This window comes from Melanerpes formicivorus, unplaced genomic scaffold, assembly GCF_026170545.1.
Source record: "Melanerpes formicivorus ecotype bairdi unplaced genomic scaffold, bMelFor1.0.p_v2 SCAF_4, whole genome shotgun sequence".
NCBI lineage: Eukaryota > Metazoa > Chordata > Aves > Piciformes > Picidae > Melanerpes > Melanerpes formicivorus.
This window is the reverse complement of record NW_027142356.1, coordinates 983,463-996,106: the sequence shown is the minus strand read 5'-3', so window position 1 is coordinate 996,106 and position 12,644 is coordinate 983,463. Positions and strand designations below refer to the sequence as shown.

The window sequence follows — 12,644 nt, the reverse complement described above, 5'->3', positions numbered from 1 at the left end:
GATCAGTGCTGAGCCCCGTCCTGTTCAATACCTTCATTGATGATCTGGAGGAGGGGATTGAGTCCATTATCAGTAAATTTGCAGATGACACCAAGCTGGGAGCAGGAGTTGATCTGTTAGAGGGCAGAAGAGCTCTGCAGAGGGACCTTGATAGGCTGGAGAGATGGGCAGACTCTTGGATTTCATCTTTTCCAACTACTGTCCCTCAAACTGTTTGTAATCATTCCTGTATTCAGGAGGTATTCTTCAATGGAGCATAAGAACCTGTATGTAACATTTCATAACTTTTGTATATAGTTACATGGGTGGAGGAGATTAAATTAATAAATAATTTATATTTTAATTATTTTATGCATAACAACCAGGAAAAGTTGTCTTTCTTGATGGTGTCTTTATTTCTGTAACACCTGTAATCTGCCTGTTTCTTAGGAGTTATCTTGAAAGAGTTGATTCATCACCTGACAGGACTCCTGTCGTACATTTGTCTCTGATTTAGTCTCTTCTCCCTAACCATGTAAGACACTGGAAGATGAAATATCTATGTACACAGAAGCATAAATATATAATCACTTGGACACTTCATAACATTTACAGTGTGCTCTTGTGGCCAAGAAGGCCAATGCCATTCTGGGATGTTATAGAAGGGCTGTGGTTAGTAGGTTGAGAGAGGTTCTTCTCCCTTCTCTGCCCGGGTAAGGCCACATCTGGAATATTGTGGCCAGTTCTGGGCCCCTCAGTTCAAGATGGACAGGGACCTACTACAGAGAGTCCAGCACAGAGCCACAAAGCTGATTAAAGGAATGGAACATCTTCCTCATGAGGAGAGCCTGAGGCAGCTGAGGGCTCTGTAGCTTGGAGAGGAGGAGCTTGAAAGGTGACCTCATTCATGTTGATAAAGATGTGCAGGGTCAGTGCCCAGAGGCTGGAGCCAGGCTCAGCTGGGTGATTCCCAACGCCAGCACAAGGGGCAGTGGTGGAAGTTGAGGCACAGGAAGTTCCATATGAACATGAGGGAGAATTTTTTTTCCCTGTGAGGGTGACAGAGGCCTGGAAGGGGCTGCCCAGGGCGTTTGTGGAGTCTCCTTTCCTGGAGATATTCCAAACCTTCCTGGATGTGTTCCTGTTTGATCTGCTCTAGGTGCTCCTGCTCTGGCAGGGGGGTTGGACTGGAGGGTCTTTCAAGGCCCCTTCCAGCCCCTAACATTCTGTGAGTCTGTGAGTCTGTTGGGACGCTCACGTTTCCGACGTACGCAGCATATATTTAAGGCATAAGGATGGTACTGCCTCAATTCCTCCCATACAGCTGTGCTTTCTTCACTTGATATTAAGTCAGTGAAGGTGCTGGCACTTCTTTCCAAATATTTAATAGTTAGTATGCACCATTACACAACACAGATCAAGCATTCCTATTTTCTCATCAAATACAAAGCTCTCACTTAATTTCATCATTATAGTTAACATTAACAGCACCATCAAGTATCTTCCTGGATGTTTTAAATGAATAAAAATCTCCCTGAAAGTAATTAAGCTGGTGCTGAATATAAAGTTGTAATATGGTATCTAATCCATGTGCTTTCAACTTCAGCATGATTTAATAGATGCCTATATGGAAATCTGTCTTTCCAAGTTTTGTTGTTTTGTTGGGGTTTTTTTCAGGGCATTTGCTACTAACCAAACTGAAATGTGTTCATTTTTATTTCTTTTTATTGCTGGCCTCCAGTAGATTCTGTTTTCAATTTAATGCTTTTTCATACATTACAAAAGAAACACATTACTGTTCCTCAAGTCTCATTTATAATCCTTCCCTTTGTGCTCCTTCTTGCTGTTTTATCATTAATGTTAATATTCTGTTGACTCTTAAGAAGGAGAAACTTCCATTACTAAAAATGAATAAATGAATACTAAAAGAGCACTGTATTGAAATTAAGGCAGAGTACACAGCCTGAGTGCAGTTCTAGCAGCACTTCTGCTGAGAAGGTCCTAGCAATAGGTCAGGGATAGAGATGGCATTTTCTGCTTCTATCACTGGTGTAACACAGGGCATATATTGTGTGCTAACTTCTTCCTCTGAAGCTCTTGCCATCTTGTAACATTTATAGTAAAGTTTAAAGCACACTGAGAAGCTTACGTGATCAAATAGCACACATACACCCAAAACCACTGGTTAAATATACCTAAAATAAACACTGGTTAACACTGGGTAAACTCAGATCCAGAAGACAAGCCACTGATCACCCAACTACTTCAGAATAGGAACATTTTCAGCCCTTTCACCACCCACACAGTACCTATGCTCATCAATCGCCTCAGTGATTATGTTTCCATGACTTTAGAGACTTGCTGTAACCACCCTAGGCTACACACACTGAGGTACAGCAGAATAGCAGCATTCACACAGTTCTGAACGTTTCCATACTGACAGTGCTTCAGCAGATTTTATCTTTAATTAAAAAAGCACTGTCAAATGAAAAGATTTCCCTTCAATTCAAGCAGGATGTCACCTTTCTGCCTCTCTAGCCCACCTCAGGCTTTCTGGGACTTGTCTGTCTCTCTGACTTCCCTGTACCTGTTAAAACCACTCATGTTCTTTCTCCACCTCTCAACATTTACCACAGAATATTTGCTTTAGCTGTAACATTTTTGCACTTGTGTTAACTTGAAATCCGGCAACTCAATTTCTACTCTTTCTTCTCTCAAACAGCACCGCACTTGCACATTCAGGAGTCCCTGGAGATCTGCACAGACATCAAAATCAGGTTACCTGGTAGCACTTGCAAATCTTGAAGTGGAGAAAGAAGAACGTGTGCTAGCTAAAACAACAAACCTCTGCACTTGTTAAATGTCGATGCCCAGAGTGAGAACAAAGTCTTTTGCCAATACTGTGCCCCAGTTAACACCACACTGCCACCGCCTGTAATGAGACACAAGCTTCAGAGTAAGCTACACACCATGGTCGTGAAGGTTTGATTTTGTCTGCCTTGCCTGGATATTTGTTTTAGCTCTTAACAGCAGTTACCTGGCTATGGTGCAGCTTGTCAGAGCTGTGTGGCGTAACACTGTGTGCTAGACATATGTGACGAGCTTTGGCCAGCAGGGGCCTGCAGGGCGACTTTGTCAGCTCTGTATTTGTATCTTACAGGAAACAGTAACAAGAGCTTACTCTCTGAAGAATGTTCTTCCAGTGATGAGCAACTGAAATAGTCACATGCACTGGATGACCCAACTCACACCAAAAGGGAAGAAACAGTTGGAACATTGTAAAACAGTTGTAAGGGTAACAGAGATGTCACACAAACTTGAAATCAACGATAAAGAGCAAGGTATGCAACATGCTAACTGACATATCTGTGACATCTCAACCATATTCCAGAATGAGGAGAAAGAAATCCTCAGTGTTGATACCTACCCCTACAACTGACCTGAAGCCATTAGCCTTTACAAGAAAGGCTGGATAAGAGCAAAAGGTACACCAGTAAAAGGAGAGGGTATTAAGAGTATTAAGGTACATTTCATAGAATCATAGAATGGCCTAGGCTGCAAAAGACCTTAAAGATCAGCCAATCCAACCTCCCTGCCATGGGCAGGGAAGCCTCTCATCTAGCTCAGCCTACTTAAGGCCACATCCAACCTGGCCTTCAGCATCACCAGGGAGGAGGCATCCACAACCTCTCTGGGCAATCCATTCCCTACATGTTTTTATTCAATTTCATCCAAAAGGAGCTCAGTTTGTGCACTGAGACTTACCTAGTGTGAATCAAAAGTTAGCAGAGGAGTCTACATGGTGAAACCTTACCTGAGCTCAAACGTCTGGCAATGCACCCCCAGATGGGTGCAGGTTTGGTGATTTGTTTTGTGTTAAATGGTTTACATGTGATTTTTATGGGTGGAAGTAGGCCCTAGTGTATGTCATGCAATGAAGTGAAAGTGGACTTCTCCTTATTCTTTAGCTGTGACAATACTACAGTTCCTGACAAAAGATTTAAGGACTGCAGTCTTTTCCCCTCATTTTGGGCTGTGATAGGAACTGGATATATTCAATGCCACCTTACGTGGGCAGCTGTAGAGTATCCTGTGTGGTGGAGGTTCCCATTCAGGGTGACCTGAAATGGACTGCACAACTTCCACATGCCACATGTGACTGAAGCAAGCACTACAAGCACTGTTTCTGTCATGAAATCACCATGAAGCACTGCAGCTGGTTTGAAACCTCCTTTCTCTAAGCAGCTGAAATGTTCACTTAAGTTCTGTCTTTTGCTGCTCTTTGCTGACTGTGAATCACTAAAAGATGCCCAGTCACAAGTCGAATGCTCGTTGCTCCTCACAGTGCCTAATCAGTTTATAAAAGCCCTGCCAGTCCCATTAGTGCAGCCCTTGTGCTATTGTGCTATCATCAGTGCAAATCTAAGGAGAGAATGGGATCTGGAATGCAAGATGATAGCATCAGGTTTTGCTGCTAACACCTGAACTAGCAGAGAGTTCCTATCAGTCTCTCCTGATTACCTCTGAAGGATTCATCGCATTAAAAACCTCTGCAGTGCTACAATTTCAAGCACCCAGGTTGCTTCTACAAGTTGAGGACAGAAGATTGTTATGCCTGACTGGGGCAGTTTTGTCGCGTGAGAGTCTGGATGCACAGCAAACATTTGCTGTGAAAGAGCTTTATGCTGCTGTTGGGTGATCATTACTGGGCTTCGTTCCCATTTAAACTCCATTTCCTGCCTTCCATCTCACCCAATGTTGTTCCTCGTTGTACATTTCTTCCAAGCTTCTGTTGATTCCAAAACTGATACTGTGTAGAATGTGTTGGTACACAGAATAATTGTTAGAATCTGTGTGTCCAAATTTTAAGCAGGAATAATGAAAACAACCCAAATGTAAATGTCTGTTTTCAATCTTTCGAGTCACAAGGTGGACAGTGCTTTCAAAGCATGATCATTTTAGGAGCAGGCATTACATTTACTAGAAGTCAGGGAAATTAGGCCTCTGGCACTAAGGTTTATGCCACATGAATCTCTAGGCACCCAAAAAGCTTTGTTGAATGGGGTGTTTGCATGAGATTTGTGACAAGCGTAGCGGGCCCGGTCCAGCTGGTCCCAGCACAGTGAGCCAAAATACAAAGTGACAGATGAGTCTGTGAGGAGAGACCACAGCCCCTACAACTGACCTGAAGCCACTGACCTTCACAAGAAAGGCTGAACAAGAGCAAGAGGTACATCAGGAAAAGGAGAAGGTATTAAGAGCTTTAGGGACATTTCACAGAATCATAGAATAGCTTAGGCTGGAAAAGACCTTAGAGATCATCCAGTCCAATCTCCCTGCCATGGGCAGGGACACCTCTCAACCAGCCCAGCTTACTCAAGGCCCCATCTAACCTGGCCTTCAACAGCTCTAGGGAGGAGCATCCACAGCCTCTCTGAACAATCCATCCCAAAGTCTTGCCACCCTCTTAGTGAATAGTTTCTTCCTAAGATCCAATCTAAACCTATTTCCCTTCCATTTCAATCCCTTTCCCCTTGTCCTGTCAGTGCACACTCCTGTAAAAAGTCCCTCTGCAGCCTTCCTGTAGGATCCCTTCAAGTACTGGAAGGCAGTTAGAAGGTTCCCCTAGAAGTCTTTTCTCCAGGCTGTACAATGCCAGCTCCCTCAGCCTATCCTCAACAGCAAGGGTGTTCCAACCCCTGGATAACCTTTGTGGCCCTCCTCTGGACTTGTTCCAACAGAACAGAATTTTGACTGAACTAGATGTGTTAGTATCACAGTAACTGGAATAACAATAACATGAACAAATCCTTGCTTGCACTGTTCAGACTTTAATTAGACTAACACTAAATTCCTTCCTATGCATATAGTATGGGCTTTGCCTACACTGATTGTGTCTGCCTGAAGTCTGAATATTATTTGTCAATCGTGATTTTTTCCCAAACCATCCCAATACTATGTGAGAAAAAAAGCCAAATCCAAGAAACTTCTCATTGGTTCATACTGTTCTACACAGTCATAGACAAAGTTTATAAACAAACACAAAACAAGAATTATTGGTAACGGTGGTTTAACTTCCTGGGAAGGAGAAAATGCCACTGTTGGACTCTTCACCCCTGAAGTCAAAGGGCTGTGTTCAGTTTTGCACTGAAATGACATCACTATCAGGCAACAAGGTGGGAAATACACCAGCTGCTCACATATTCTTTCATAAACTTAAGAAGAACAAGTAAAAAGCTTTTTCATTTAGGAAGTGAAACTACTTTTCTTCTCATCAGAATCTGGAAATTATTCCCCTCCCCCCCCCTCCCCCATCTTCCAACCTCCTTTCAGTGACTTACAAGGATTTTTTTGACAACTCTTTCCATTTCCAGCACGTACTCCTTTAGGCGAAGCATCACAATGTAAAATGTTCTATCCTATACCAGATAACAGTATGAGACAGGAGCTGAAAATAGGGCCATGATAAAGATGATGATGGAAAAAGAAAGCACAACAGAGAGCAAGAGCTAGGTATTTCTATGCATGAAGGATTTTCTATTAGCAAGGAAGAGAAGGAAGACGGGCAACACCTTAAATCCAACAAGGGAGGTGAAATTTAAAAGGATAATACCCATATGCTCATTTCTGCTATTTCTTTATGTTACGGATTTCATAGTTAAGTGCTTTTTCCCAATATAATTCCAACACATACTTTAAGAATTATGTAATTCTACATCAAGAAGTTTCAGGAAGCCTGATAGAAAAGATGAGACAGGATGCTGACGATGGGTGTTAAAAACAGAAGGTGGTATGACTGATAAACAATATCACCATTGATAAACAATATCACCATTGATAAACAATATCACCACTGATAAACAATATCACCATGTTAAGTGGCATAGAATCGGCAAACTTACTGCAACATCATCTGTGAAGAAGACTCCTTCACTTTAAAGACTTGCAAGAGTATTTACTTTCAATTCAGATCTATTAAATAATGACTAGAGAAATATTATGTTAAAATCATAGTGCATCCTCTCTTTGAAATCAAAGCCACAGCTTCTAAACAGGTGTTCTAGGTAAATAACTCTTGTTATTTTTACAAACTATGAGACCTAATCCAAATGGCTAAGTAACCAGATTTCAAGCACTGTTTCTTGCTAGTAAGAAAAGTTCTAAATGGGAAAGATTGAAGAATAGTGCTGGCACAAGCACCTTCTTATCTTACCTGGTGAGGGTGATTGCAGAGTACATCCTCAGGTGAATAACGTTAATCCTGGGAAAGAGAACACTGAAGCAGCTGACAGTGGTGACAGAGCTTGTGGTGAACTCTCTGGTCAGCTTCTCATTTTTTTTTGCTTAATAAATCCATGAATCAGGAATTACCTTTCCCCCCCAGCCCTGCTGTGAACAACAGCTATCCACTCAAACAGCTGTCACATCCAGCAAACTCAATACTCAGTTTGTTCACATGTATCAGTGCTGTCCTAGCAGTGGCTCAGAACCTGAAATGCTCATAAAATATGATAAAAGGTCAAGTCATTCTAACATTCTGTGTTTTGGGGATCAATTTCTATTCTTCTATTTATTGACATAATGCTGGGCAAACTAGGACCTTGTGAAAGTTTACCAAATCCCTTGCAGAAATGTCTCTTGAATCACACATGATAATCACACACCCAATTCTGAGCACCCAGAAGCTAGAGCACGTACTGAAAGGTGTTCACAGTTGGTGCAAAAATCTTGCTACTGAAGGACCAAAGTATTACAGAGCTTAAAACCCCCTGAGTTTCATTAAATTTCCAGACCGTGAAGATGCATTTTTCTCACTCTCAGAGACAAGCACCACTGAAGCATTTGCTCAGAGGTAGTGACTCACCAGTGGATGATTAAGCGCACAAAAGGGTAAGAATAATTGAGCTTTATTTCAGAGAACAACTTTGTGATTGCTTACTAAAAATTTATTCATAGATATATTTTAAAATGAAGATATTACTGCCCCCAAAGTAACATTTGACTGTAGATGATACAAACACTACATTAAGTAGTAGGATTTTGCCAGGACTGGTAACTTGCAGCTCATTTCAAATGCAGCAGTATTTAATCTAATCCGTAAGTGCAGCATGTCCAGATGATTTTTAATTGAATAGTGATGGAACCAATGGGATGTTGATGGGTTTGTAAAGTAAGCCTTCAGAACATGGAGAATTCCACAGGGCCTTTGAAAACAAAAAGAGAAAAGACAAAAAAAAAAAGAAAAGAAGAAAATCAAAGAGTAATGAAATGACATCTTGGAGATGCATGGTTTGAAGGCAACACAAAGTTAAATGAAATAGGATCATTTCTGGTGCATGCAGGCATTCAGGCAGCACATGATCACAAAGCTCCATTCACACTAATGGTCAGCAGAACAAGGCATTAAGTAACTATGCACACAAACCCAGAAAGAGGACTTGTCAGCTTCTGCATGACAGAGCTCTAGTTATCAAACAGCTGTGTGCAATAGTAACAGCCATGTTTGCACAGGAAAAGGGCACCAGAGCGAGCTGATACAGGCAGCCTACATGCAGCATGCACACAACATGAAAGCACTTCCACATTATGACAAAGCACTGCAAGTAAACCATTAAACAGCACTCACACTAAACATACTAATAGGTCAAAGCCATACACATTGCTTTAGAATACATTGCTGGTCCGGTCCTCAGTTCTGAGTTTTGTTCATTGATCTTTTGTCTAAGTTTCTACCTGAAGTCTCAGTTCATTCTTTGTACAAACTTTGAAGGATTACACTGCTGCTGCCCAAATCACTCTCTAGCCTCACTATGAGGACAGTGCTAGTTTTCAGCATAAAACACCAAGAGTCAGCAAGGTATAATCTAGTGGGAGAAAGATGGCTTTTTAATGTCAATCAAATGATAACTATTGAAAGATCTTGTTTGTCAGTGTACTACTTCTTTCTACCCTAAGTGCAATAGGTCAGTGTGCATGCAGCAAAAACATGTTATTAGTTCTAGAGATAACTGCTCATTAATGAATACTTAGTGATGTCATGAACTGCCTGGTAGCATCTTTACAGTAGAAGCAATGTAATTATAACATGCTGAAAATATACTACTGCAATAACACTTTGTTAAGTCATACTCATAAGTACACCACAGAGATTAAAAAATGTCTAGATGGATATGCTTAAGTGAAAAAGTGGAATTGTGGAGATCTCCAAGGAGAAGGCAAGGCAGAAAAAGTGCCTTCAAAAAAGGAACTTGTAGGTTGTGTAAGTAGTAATAATAAACACTCTTCTTTACCTCCTTCCCTTCTTCTTTCCCCCATCCCAAGACATCTAAGCAACAGTTAGCAAGTCTGGTCAGTGTTTCTAAGTACCTCATATTTTACTGCACTTTACAAGCAAGATGGAAACAGCACAACTGCAGATACAAAGACAGAAGAACCTTACGACAGGGAAATATAGAATAAGCAGAAAGATGGAAAACTTCACAGGCAAGACAAGTATCACACTGTCATGGTAGGGCCAAACAGCCCCAGCACAAACCCAGACAGACACTAATGTGTCTAGACATGGTCCCCCGCTCCCCGCTCCTGCCTGCAGAAAGTCAGGGTAACACAGGAAAAGGAACAAAGGGGACAGGGCCATGGGTGTCTGGTAAACAACCCTGCCTCTGGGGTAAGAGCACGTGTACTGCCCACTTCCTGTGCATGACCAGGCCTATGTGTCTGCCTGCTATGGCCACAGTCTGGCAGAACCTCTTCCAATTGGGCAACTATGTGCTGGTTTCATGCTCTATTGGCCTAATCGATCTTGGGCAAGATTTATATACAGGCTGATTTCTAGTTGCTTTTGCCTTGCTCTTGCCTTGCTGAAGCCTTGAGTGCTTGAACCTGCTTGGACCTTATCTGGCTTGAAGTTGCCTCGAGTTGCATAGCCTGGAGTTGCCCAGTCCAGAGCCTGAGATAAAGCCATGAGCACACACACCACAACCTACAAGAGAAGCCACCAGCTTAGGAGCCAGAGCCAAGCCTGCTTCCCCTTGTGACCAAGATTTAGCCGTGCCTCAATTCGCCCAGGACAAAGCAAGCGCCCGTCGCGACAGCGTCGTTAGCAGCCCGCCGTCCGCTGGAGCCAGACCAGCCCCGAGACTGTGTGGCCTTCCTGCCGGCAACCTGCCGTGCCTGGCGCATGGGAGCGCCCCAAAGCCTCTAGTACACAGCAGCAGCACTCCCCACTTGGGTACAACCAGCTGTGAGTAATTAATTCATTGCCTCTTTGGTTTAATGGCTCTTGTCGAGTCACCCCCACTGTGGTCGAGCCATTTCGCTCCCGGGGTGTTCTCTGTTATATTCCTGCTGGTTTGCATACAATGGTTAAATTGTTATAGTTGCCCAAACCCTGAAGGTTCCCATGGTAAATATATTCTAACTGAACATCCAACCTATCTAATAAGTTTTGGCAATTTTCATATTAATAAAGGTGATTAATATCTTGATTGATATTGCCATATTGATTATAAATAAAGGAAGCAGGATATTCCTTTCGACACACACTTCTCGTAAAGCAGAGTACAGGAAAACAACACTTTGAAAGATACAGAGACTCCAGTGTTCCATTAAGCTCTGGTTTATTAATACCAGCAGTCAGATGCCAAATCTAAACTGAAGACTATCCATGCTAACCGAGCACCACGACAGGCTGGAGCTGGAGGCGTTCAAGGGGAGATTGGACGTGGCACTTGGTGCCATGGTCTAGTCATGGGGTCTGTGTTGATAGGTTGGACTCAATGATCCTCGAGGTCCTTTCCAACCTAAGTGATACTGTGATACTGTGGTACTGTTCTTCATTTCTGGAGAGGGCAACATTAAATGGATGACACCTATTGATGATCATCCACAGAATTAAAGTGATTAATGGAAGCCTGTCTGCTCCACAGGGCAGCTCTCAATTTCTGTTTTGGAATGCAGTTAATTTTCAAATTCATTTATGTGAAGAACTGATTGGGGTTTTGTATAGCACCATGCCCTCAGCACCACGCCCTCAGCACCACAGCCTCAGCACCACGCCCTCTGGCAAGTTCAGCACCGGTAGCGTGAACTGTTTATCCCAGCAGAGAGCTGTACTAGCTGTAACAATTCCTGGTCCTGACTTCCTGGCAAAACAGAATTCAAACAGGCAGTCTGATGGTTTGAGAAGAGGCATCATGTGTGGTAAGGGTTGGTGGGAGGCCATCATTAAAGCCCAGAAAGTTTCAGCACATTATTTCACTATGAATCAATGAATATTGAACACAATTTGCACAAGGACACATAAAGTTTGAAATGGTGTTCCAAAATTAAAACCAAGTTGGATATCCAGCTATGACTGGGTGCTCAGAAGTATAAGGAAAGGAAAGCCTGAAACAGTTACTGATTTGATTTATAAGGGTACTTTTTTTTAAGGTATATTATACATGAATTTGCATTGTTTCCCTGTGTATGTTAGAAAAGGAGCTCAGAAAGGAAATAAGAAATCAGGGGAGAAATTCATTGAGTAGTAACATACAACAGCAAGAGGACATCCATCTTCACATGTGGGGTGATTCTGTGATGGGGAGTGAGAAGGCAGAAGCAGGAGGTAACTAATTTCACACTGTAATGAACTGTGCAACACTGTGGCCAGGAATATATTCAGATTAACCTGCAAAGTTCAAGAAATTTAAGTACTTTATATTTTGTTGTCCTGCCTTCCTAAAGTAGAGGACACAGTGCAACATAGTCCCTCAGAGCATTCATTAAGCATGCTGGCCAGCTGTCAGTGAGTATAAGGAGCAAAGGAGGAAGGTGAAAGGGAGCAGTTTGAGCATCCAACTCAGATCTTCCATTCCCTTCCAGCGAAACACAGGGGCCCTGCAGAAAACAGTGCCTAGGCTTTGAAAGGTAAGCAGAAGCATACTGTACAAGGCAACTGTACAAGCAAGCTACAAAACAAATACCCTGAAAAATGTATTAGTAGGGATACCTTTTAATTGTAATCTTGCAGGTTAGTACAGGTGCTCAGATTCAGTGCCCGCTGGGGTATCGCTGAGTGCTGCTGTGAATGCAACGCTGGCGACCACCAAGCAAGGGGGAATCTTGTACATCACTTTGCAAATCAAATAGCAAGCAGCTTGGGAAGCAATGCCACACAAGTTTGTTGTCTGAAACTCTACAAACCCAATACAAAATGTAACAACCACTAAACTGGAAAGGGTTCTCATGAAATGGAGGATGAGGGAAGGAGCAGTCCAAAACCTGGTTCCATCAGCTTTACTCTCAATAGGAATGGCAAAGAACAAACCGAATAGAAGTTTTGAAGTGAAACCTACAGTGTCAGTATAGGGCAAGCTCAGAAAATGCATTGTAGGAATCATGGGAACTCTTAGGAATTCCTATTCTATGTAGAATAAAATTAAGAACAAATTGTTTTCATCCAGAAGACTGAACACTGGTGAAGCAACTCCAAGCCCAACTTCTTCTGGTGACAGCAATATAGAACTGCCCTGTGATGCTTTAATCCTTAATGAAAACTTGTTAGCAATGGCGTATGCTGCAGAGCATATGCAAAGCCTGCTTGATGCATTGGACTATTTGGTTAGCTAGCAGCCACTACGAGAGTTGTATTGCTCAACATGATCTTGTGGAATCAATCCCAA

The 12,644-nt window shown here is 42.4% G+C and overlaps 1 protein-coding gene across 4 annotated transcripts in view; it reads right to left on the bottom strand.

Annotated features, from left to right (window-relative positions):
• Window positions 1–7,890: 7,890 nt before the first annotated feature.
• CCSER1 (coiled-coil serine rich protein 1) overlaps window positions 7,891–12,644 on the bottom strand; it is a 556,842-nt gene continuing 552,088 nt past the window's right edge. For all 4 annotated transcript variants that reach the window (XM_068136765.1, XM_068136762.1, XM_068136763.1 and 1 more), the window contains one exon: window positions 7,891–8,183. In XM_068136765.1, the coding sequence (XP_067992866.1) occupies window positions 8,103–8,183 (81 nt within the window). In that variant the 3' untranslated portion in view covers window positions 7,891–8,102. The remainder of the gene's footprint in view (window positions 8,184–12,644) is intronic.